This window comes from Branchiostoma floridae, chromosome 4 (genome assembly GCF_000003815.2).
Source record: "Branchiostoma floridae strain S238N-H82 chromosome 4, Bfl_VNyyK, whole genome shotgun sequence".
Classification (NCBI taxonomy): Eukaryota; Metazoa; Chordata; class Leptocardii; order Amphioxiformes; family Branchiostomatidae; genus Branchiostoma; species Branchiostoma floridae.
The window spans coordinates 20,445,761-20,454,864 of record NC_049982.1 but is presented as its reverse complement, the minus strand read 5'-3'; the positions used below and the strand labels follow the sequence as shown (position 1 = coordinate 20,454,864).

The 9,104-nt window shown below is 41.6% G+C and overlaps 2 protein-coding genes across 7 annotated transcripts in view; one reads left to right on the top strand and one right to left on the bottom strand.

Annotated features, from left to right (window-relative positions):
* LOC118414240 overlaps positions 1-694 on the bottom strand; it is a 25,990-nt gene extending 25,296 nt beyond the window's left edge. For 2 of the 4 annotated variants that reach the window (XM_035818142.1, XM_035818143.1), the window contains exon 1: positions 388-692. The gene's annotated coding sequence lies outside the window, so the exon portion shown is untranslated. Of the gene's footprint in view, positions 1-387 lie in introns of all 4 variants that reach the window. The other 2 variants (XM_035818144.1, XM_035818141.1) reach the window with 2 other exon arrangements.
* Positions 695-1,243: 549 nt separating this feature from the next.
* On the top strand, positions 1,244-8,840 carry LOC118414243 (ornithine aminotransferase, mitochondrial-like). 3 transcript variants are annotated; one of them, XM_035818150.1, is made up of 9 exons: positions 1,244-1,309; positions 4,114-4,295; positions 4,598-4,822; positions 5,040-5,263; positions 6,065-6,187; positions 6,319-6,447; positions 6,882-6,995; positions 7,255-7,399; positions 7,543-8,840. In XM_035818150.1, the coding sequence occupies exons 2-9, from the start codon at positions 4,121-4,123 to the stop codon at positions 7,707-7,709; spliced, it is 1,302 nt and encodes a 433-aa protein (XP_035674043.1). In that variant the 5' UTR covers positions 1,244-1,309; positions 4,114-4,120; the 3' UTR covers positions 7,710-8,840. The 3 variants fall into 3 exon arrangements, with proteins under 3 accessions (XP_035674043.1, XP_035674044.1, XP_035674045.1); XM_035818151.1 differs by lacking the exon at positions 1,244-1,309 and adding an exon at positions 1,603-1,750; XM_035818152.1 differs by lacking the exon at positions 1,244-1,309 and adding an exon at positions 2,706-2,815.
* The last annotated feature ends 264 nt before the right edge of the window (positions 8,841-9,104 follow it).

The window sequence follows — 9,104 nt, the reverse complement described above, 5'->3', positions numbered from 1 at the left end:
TGGCCAAACCGCGTCCCTCCTCTGCTTGGAGAGTAGTAAAAACCAGGGTTTTGGTTTCTGACAGTAATTGTAGTGAATAGGGCCTAAATATCTTTTTTGTATGCAAATAAGAATTCATTTTCATGCATATTGCCTTGGCAATATCACAAATACGTATGTACTATGTATGTATCTGATAATTTGAGAAACCATTGAAAGTATTATATATCGAGCTAAAATCGCCAAAATAGCATTTCCCTCGCTGTAGTGTGGAAGAGGGATCACTTGCTTGTGAAGTAAATCAACATCACAGTAAAGTAAATCATAATGAATCATAAAGAACAGTTAATCTTTAATACAATCGATAGTCAATTATTAGTCATTGAATTATCTATTAAACCGTCTTACCTTGCTGAAGCTCCTGTCCTTCTTCCTTGTTCAGAAAGCGGAAGTTCAGGTACAGGTGTTCTGCTTTGAGGAAGTGATTGTTAGGAACCTTGGGAATTCCTCCGGTGGGACAGCGTGGCGGGAAAATCCCCGCCACCATGCAAAGCTGTCAATCATTGCCGCGTGCCTCGCAGGTGTGACAAACATGCATGTTGATTAGGACAGGGGGGATGCGTGGAGGTTTCCCCAGAGTTCCAACCATCTGATCTGATCCTCTCCTCTTTCTCGACCCCGCCCCGGCCCGGCCCCCGCCCAACCTCGGCCAGCGCGCCATGTCGGACCACCTCTGCAAATTATGGACGCAGCGGCGATTAAGAGTAGAGTAGAGTAGAGTAGAGTAAACCACGAGGCATCATCAATAGACTGCAACGACAACTCAACGACCAAGGGCGTTCTTGCAACGACGTAGAAGACATGAACTCAGTTGCGAGCGTCCTTATCTCTCTCTCTCTCCATGTCAGAAAACTGTGTTCTTGTCATCGAAAGTTGTTTGGTTTAGAAAGTTGTTGAGATTTTCTTTGACGTCATGGAAAAATGTGTACTTGGATGGGTTCAACTGATGCCTATGATTGGGGGCGAGCTAAGGTGGTCAAACAATATTTCATAACCTAACAACCTGTTACATTCTTACAATCTGCTTTCAATCTATGTTAACTAAGTATTAAAATCATTATTTTGCTCATTTAATGTTTTGAATGAACGTCAAATGAGATAGTGTAAATCAGTGGTGTCTCTTTGAAACGAAACACCCTATTAGATTTAGAATGTTCCACAACCTTTCACCTTTGCGCAAAGTGATTCTGCAAAAAAGAAATCATGCAAAAAAGAAATCAATCTTTGCAGTCTGACCAGCTTTTCTTAACAGACCAACAAAGTGCACAAGGTAAGAATACCATGTGGTTAGTTTGACAGATAAAAACAAGGTCTATAAAAACAGACAACCCTTTACACCACAGGGGGCGGTAGTTGGGTTTTTTAATAGGGCTAGTCTTTTGCATCTGAACCATGTGTTATCCAGCACCAGGAGACCACGTCTAGCGAAATAATAGACGTTATTAAAACAAGGACAACATCAACAACAACATTTTTTCAATTAGCCAAATTACATAAAAGACTGCATGCAAAAGACAAGCCCTGAGCCCCCTAACCCGGTTAACCGAACCGTCGCCTGCAGCTAAAGGGGGCGGGACTTGAAAACTTAAAAGCTAGGTGAACCAATATAATTTATCAACCCTAGTACCCTTAAGGCAAGATGTTGTGTGAATCTACAGCAGACAACTCTACACAGGCATTGGAGAGAGGATAGGGACAAATTGTACATGAGGTAAGTAAGGAGACTTCTACCTGACATAAAACTAAAAACTCTGAAGGTCACAGTTTACAAGTACAAATTGACTCAGAGTTGTACAGGTCTAGAATAGACAACGATGGTCTTTGACTGAAGGGGTAAACTTTCATGGGAGGATAGTGCAATACGACGCAAAATTCTTTGCACTCGTATAGTCTTCTTCTTTGGGGGTAGGTGACCAACATCAACAAGCTAGAGTCATACTAGTATTAAAGCATTGTGGTAAAAAAGGGGGGGGGGGATCGTAATCTCCAAGAAGATTCCTCCGGTGGCTTAAAACAGTAACATAAGCTGGGGAAGAACTTCAGCCGGCAGAGGGAAAAATTTGCCACCGGGGATTGTGTGTAACACTAACAGCAGGGCAATATCACTATCATCTTTTAGTGTTCCCACCTTCAATTGAAATTCAACATTCTGCTGCAGGAACTTGAATTGCTAACTTTGAATCAGTCTAACAGAAGGTTGAGAATCATCCAGACTCAACATTCATTCTCTTCCTTCAATATAATGGGATACCTTTTGATCAAAATCCATCACATGACCATACCACTGTAAATGCATTTAATTTCTCCGAGATTTAATTTCGCGGTAGCGGGAAAAAGGGACTTTATGCGGTGGTTTTAAATTCTCGATAGCACCATGCACTGTACTGCCATAGAAAAATGTACACCGTGGTTTTAAGTTTGCGGTAAAGCGGCCAACGCGAAAACCGCGAACATTAAACCATCGGGAAAGTTTCTGCATTTATAGTAATCTCTCCAGTTATTAGGTCTACTAAGTAACATCAGTAAAAGCACATTCCTCAGATAATTAGATTGCAGCCCAAATAGAAATGATGCAACACTCCCGCAATATAAACAGAATTGGCAACGTTCCAGTAGACATTGTAGCTGCCATTATTTGACTGGCCATTGTGTTAAATGGACTCCAGTATTATAAGTGACCCATTAGTCTGTGGGTGTGATAGTGGTGGGTTCAACCTCTGGTGTCTGGTAGGGCTGTGGCTGGGTCAGACATGGGACGAGGCGGGGTGTGTTAGTGGTGAGTGCCTTGATGATAACAGGTAGGGATGTGGCTACCTGGGTCAGACTTGGAACAGACTGAGATGTGTAAGTGGTAGGTTCAATGTCAATCTAATTCTCCAAAAGTGTCAGGTTATGGCTGTGTCACTCAGACCTAAAATATGCTGGTGGAATGATTAATGGCCTGGGTTACAATACCAGTACAGTAGTATGGGTAGTTGCCACTTTATAGATTAGCACAGAAAATATACAGGAGATCAAAGTCCTCAAGAATTAATCACACAAAAACTGTTTTTATACAGTGTCATTACACGGAAACCTTCACATTTTGCTGCTGACCACATATTAGCTTTTTAATGCGGAGAATAGGGCTGTAGATTTGAATACTTGCTATTTATGCGCAGACTGAAAACACTGTTGTGATAGCTGGGAAACTCCATCCAGAAAATATCTGGAAGGAGGATTTAGCAGAAGTCAGCCAAAGGAAATAGACCAGACTTTGCTGTAGGTCCCTTTTCAGCTCATGTGTTTTTATGATCTTAATCAGAGGACACACAATCATCACAACTGTGAAGGCAGATGTGCACTTAAGGTGGGAATGGGAGGTTTTCTGCATCAGGAAACTCTCATCCTAATGAATTCATGAATGTGTTAATAACCAGAAATGATGAAACATCTGCCCTGTATCATACACATCAATCATTTTACATGATGCGTGATAAAGATATCTACACTATTAAGTATGATATAATTAGGGGAGCTTGTACTTGATATCTGTGGGAATTTGGGCCCTCTTGTTCCTCACTTAGGACTAGAAACAGTGTTTGTATTCATGCAGATTAATTTGTATTCTGTGCACACAGTTCACTCCCTATTACTGATGCTACTCACATAGTATTTAGCCAGTCTTCCTTCTTTTGAATAAGGCCATTCCTTATACCAGTAGTAAGTAGATGTTCAAGGCTTATGCTGTTTATCCATATCAGAAGTGTAAAATGTATTTTTTGTTTGTTTATTTTGATGTTGGATTACAGATTTGTGTTCTAAGCTGGGAATGTGTGACTGGAAGATTGTATACAGTAGCTGCATTGCAACATTTTACATCTACTGTCTATGTATAAAACACAAAGCCATGTAATCCAAATGTATGACCCATGTTAGGATGTTGTACCCATGCAGCCTATGTTGGGAAATGGTATCCTGAACCAGGTGACTGATGCAGTGATATTGCACTTGGTAAAGGCATAATATTAATATCCCTAGAATATTGTTCCTTCACCCAGGTAACCCATACTGTGATATTGTACTTTGACCCAGGTGAACCATGCTGTCAAGAATAGGCCTGAAGTTCCGTGTGATACAGCCTGCGGCTGTGAGGTTCGCCAGCACTGCTGCAGAGCCTCAGTATGGGGTGAAATCCGAGGAAGTCTTCAAACGGGAGGAACGATACGGAGCCCACAACTACCACCCACTCCCTGTGGCACTGAGCAAGGCCAAGGGTAGGTAGTCTAGCTATCTGCTGTTGTATCATGCTGAAATTTTAAACAAATCTGTTAGACCCAAAGTATGACCCAAATTTAGCCTTTTTGTAAAAAATTGATTGTATTGATGTTTTTAACCAAAAATAACATTTTGACACAAAATGTCTACTGAGTCTGTCGGTCAGCGACAAGGCACCACTTTCTATCGGAAATGTTGAAGTGTCCGAAAACCAATGTTGACAAAAACAGTTAAGCTTTTTGTTTCCTGTCAGATTTATTACCCATTTTTAGATATATAATTTGATCACCGTCTTCTCTAGGTGTGTTTGTCTGGGATGTGGAGGGGAAGCGATACTACGACTTCCTGAGTGCTTACAGTGCAGTCAACCAAGGTCACTGTCATCCCAAGATCATCCAAGCTCTGAAGGAACAGGCTGACAAGCTGACTCTTACCTCGCGAGCATTCTACAACGATGCCCTTGGGGAGTATGAGGAGTATGTGACCAAACTGTTTGGGTATGACAAGGTCCTACCCATGAACACAGGTAGGCACATGGCTGCTGATGCTGCTGGTGGTGTCGTTCTGGTAATAGCAATGGTAACTGTTTCTGCTGGGGAACCTGACATTACTGTTGTTTAAACCTGTGGCTTCTTTGAGCAGATATGTTAAGTACTAGTCACAGGGGGACACATAATATTATGTACATGTGTGACTGATCCCTGAAAACAGATTCTGTGCCATGTCCACCTCCCTGTCTTCAGGTGTGGAAGGTGGGGAGACTGCCTGCAAGCTGGCCAGGAAGTGGGCTTACAATGTGAAGGGTGTTCCTGACAACCAAGCTCGTGTTGTCTTTGCCCACGGGAACTTCTGGGGGCGGACGTTAGCAGCCATATCCAGCTCTACTGACCCTGACAGCTTCGCTGGGTTCGGTCCATACATGCCTGGGTTTGACCTCATTCCATACAATGACCTTGGAGCACTGGAGGTAAGAAGGTCCATGTTATAATGGGTCCCATACAGACTAACATAGTATAGTATACTCCATACATTGTACACTCAGGGCTCTAGCCAGCTCAACATTTTTTTCCGTCAGCCAATTCCCATTGTGGCGAAAACACTATTCCAGGAGTTAGAGAGACTGAACTGAGACCTTGAAAAACGGGTTTTAATGGGATTATCGTATGCGAAAGGGCACCGACAAACATTGTCAACAATCATAACAATAGCAAAACAAACAGTGTGTGGCTTTTACGGCCGTAGACGGCGTACCCAAGCCGCCTGTAGCTTCCACCAAGGGTAGCTTCCACCAAGGAGCTTTTATCAGATTTTTGTCCGTCAAAGTTGACGAATTGGTTTTAAAATTTTTCCGTCACACGCAGCAAATTTCCGTCAATTGACGGAAAAACAGACGCTGGCTAGAGCCCTGTGTACACTTATTAACATGTATGTGTAGACCTTATTTTCTGTTTTGCGGTAAACTGGTTGGCTTGTAACTGATTGGATTCAGCTTAAAAAGAGAGATACATGTATCTGAAAGGTTTTCAAACAATTTACTATTCCAAAAGGTTACAATTATTTGGTGAAAGATCATTAGCATTGACTTGGAATTTGCATTTTAAACAAATGAAACATTCTGGATACTCTGTGCGGGTGTTATAGTTGTTTCTTTTTGTACCTTTATACCAAGTTTGTTGCATGTCTTTATCCAGAAAACTCTACAAACAAAACTTGTGTATAAACTTGATATGGTCTTGCTTGTATTTTAACAATGAGTTATATATTGCAGAAAGCTGTGAGTGATCCAAACGTGTGTGCATTTATGGTGGAGCCCATCCAAGGAGAAGCTGGTGTTGTGGTGCCACACGAGGGGTACCTTAGGGGAGTCCGTGAGCTCTGCACCAAACATAATGTAAGTAGTGCAGAGGTGCTCTAGAAATAGTATTAAGAACTTGGAGAAAAATAACCAGATAGCAGACCAAAAGTTATGTCAATGCCATGGTATCATGAACAAATCTTACTGCTCCACTTTTCCCTGCCCAGGTCCTGTGGATTGCAGATGAGGTGCAGACAGGACTTTGCAGAACTGGCCGTCGTCTCTGTGTTGACCATGAAGAGGTCCGTCCTGATCTTGTTGTGTTGGGCAAGGCACTGTCTGGTGGAGTTCTGCCTGTGAGTACCCAGACTGTACAAATGCACTACAGTTATTTCTACTTCTTACTGTGATCTAAAAGAAATTTTATTATCATTGCTGTGTAAATACAAACTATGATGGTGTATGCATTATGCTGTAGACAAGTTCACCTGTTCAGATTTAGCAGCTACTTGTATCTGTGCATGAAAGCAGTTCTGTGGTCATTTACTACACTTGTCAGTTTACATAAGTGTCCAAAATGTTATAAACAGGCTTTACATTTGACGTCACCTGCCCCATGTTGGATTACAGCATACGTCTGTACACAAAGATGCTACTGCTTGATTCAATTACCCACCAATATGGTCATTAGAGGATTCAAATTATAATTAGTGTGACGTCAATGAAAAGCCTGTATATTCTGCCTGTTTGTAGGTGTCCTATGCACTTAAATTGTCCTGCCTGTCCGTAGGTGTCCTGTGTACTTGCTGATGATGAGGTGATGTTGACCATCAAGCCAGGCGAGCATGGCTCGACCTACGGAGGGAACCCCCTGGCCTGTAAGGTTGCCATTGCTGCACTGGAGGTGAGTTTAGACGTCTACATTTTGTAAGAAACCTGTTGGAAAAAGAATTGCAATTCAATTGTGTTATATCAAGGTTATATTAACCATGTTAAGTGTTTTGGACAACATAGTAAGATACAGTGAACTGCGTTGATAAGCCCTGTGGCTGCCGAGTCAGATATATTTGCATATGTGCTGTGTTGTTGTATAGGGTACACACTTAAATGGTTACTGCTGGTAACATATGACAGTTACAGCTTCCTGATTGACATCATATTAGGTACTTGAGGAGGAGAAGCTGTCAGAGCGTTCAGAGCACCTTGGCCAGATTCTGCGTGCTGAGCTCAGCAAACTGCCCAGTGACATCGTCACTCTGGTGCGAGGAAAAGGGCTGCTGAATGCCATCGTGATCAAGGACACTCCAGGCGAGTTACCCTTCCTAAAGTATAATCCTGTAGCAATATCTGTTCATACCAAGCTTAAAGAAAAAGACTGGAGGGCAATATCTTGTATTACACACAAATGATGGCTTTCATGTGTTGATACTGATATTCTCATGGCGTTGCAGAGTTTGACGCATGGAAGGTGTGCCTGCGTCTCCGTGACAATGGTCTCCTGGCCAAGCCCACCCACGGTGACATCATCCGTTTCGCCCCACCCCTTGTTATCACTGAGGACCAGCTGAAAGAGTGCATCAGCATCATCTCGGATACCATCACCTCCTTCCGTCAGTAAAGGCCTGCATAGACCATCTGGCAGATAGAAAGGGATAAAAAGAAAGCTTCTGAAAGAAGTCATGTCCTACTCTTAAAGATGACCTGATATAACACTATGTTGTGAAGTATCTGTGTTGTTACTTGTGCCCTCAAACAACTAGTAGCAAGTTAGCTAATCGTCACAGATGGATGAAGCAGTAAAGAACAATCACTAAGATGGATAAATTGTTAACATTGCCATGATGACAAATATTAATTGACACAAAGAGGTGTAGTAAATATGTCTTCTCTACTATGTTGGTAAAACAATCTAACAGTTTTTTAGGGTTGTGTTTCTTATGGACAAAAGAGCATATCCTAGTTTCTTGTGCACATATGAGTAAGTCCCAGTACAGTACAGTACAGTACTGTGTTTAGGTGAGAACTTCTCATTAACATGACCTGGATGCACAATGGTTGTGAAAATCCTTGTTTACATGGAGAAATCAGTGGGACTGAAGATAGAATAAATCTGAATTTTGTAAGTTTTGGTTACTATGACATTAATAACTGTTGATAATGATAAAATCTAAGTCACTTGCAACATTTTTTCTGTTACATTTTCATAAATAATCACTGAAAAATAAACTGTACCTGTTGCAATAGTCCATCTTTCTAGCCTGTGTTACACAATCTCCTGCTGTCAGGGGCCACTAGGAGTATCAGTGATGTTAGTGCTGCAGTCAAACCATCAGTCTGTCGGGGGTGGGCTGGGAATTCTGGAATTGGTTTGGTTATTGGGTGGAGCGACAGACTAGATCATGGATGTCAAAGATGGCAATAGAAAAATTACTTGTAGAAAAAAAAGGACTGTAATATTAACATGTCTAATCAGTTATGGGTCATCCCATGGAGTAAATGTAGAATATAGTGTCGTTTTGATACAGCAGATGATTATACACATTTCTGATAAATTGTGTTCTTTTATGTTTTGATTGTAGTCAATTATGTCACAGTGTTAGTCTATTAGGTTTTAATTGATGGATATCAAGAAAAAAAATTGACTGTGAATATTGTAAGAGTCCCAATAACTGATGTGCCAGAACTTTCCATAACTTTGATGTAACTGGAGATACAAACATTACAGAATAAAACAGTCCAGAAGGAGAACCTTGATGTATGTGTCAGGTCTCTGGTATGGTGTGGTCCTTCTGACGCCTAGTTTCAGCTGATAGGTTTCTGTTGTGTTAGGTGCATTTATAGGCAGTCCCTGAGGTTTGTGTATTCTAGGTTACCTATCTGTAAGTAGTAACTATCACATCTCCCCCTAGCGTATTCCTACAGAATGAGACACGAACAGGCCTGGATGGCATGATCAGCACCATGGTTTAATACAACCAGCTGTTATCACAGTCAGGTTTATGTTTTTCTGTTC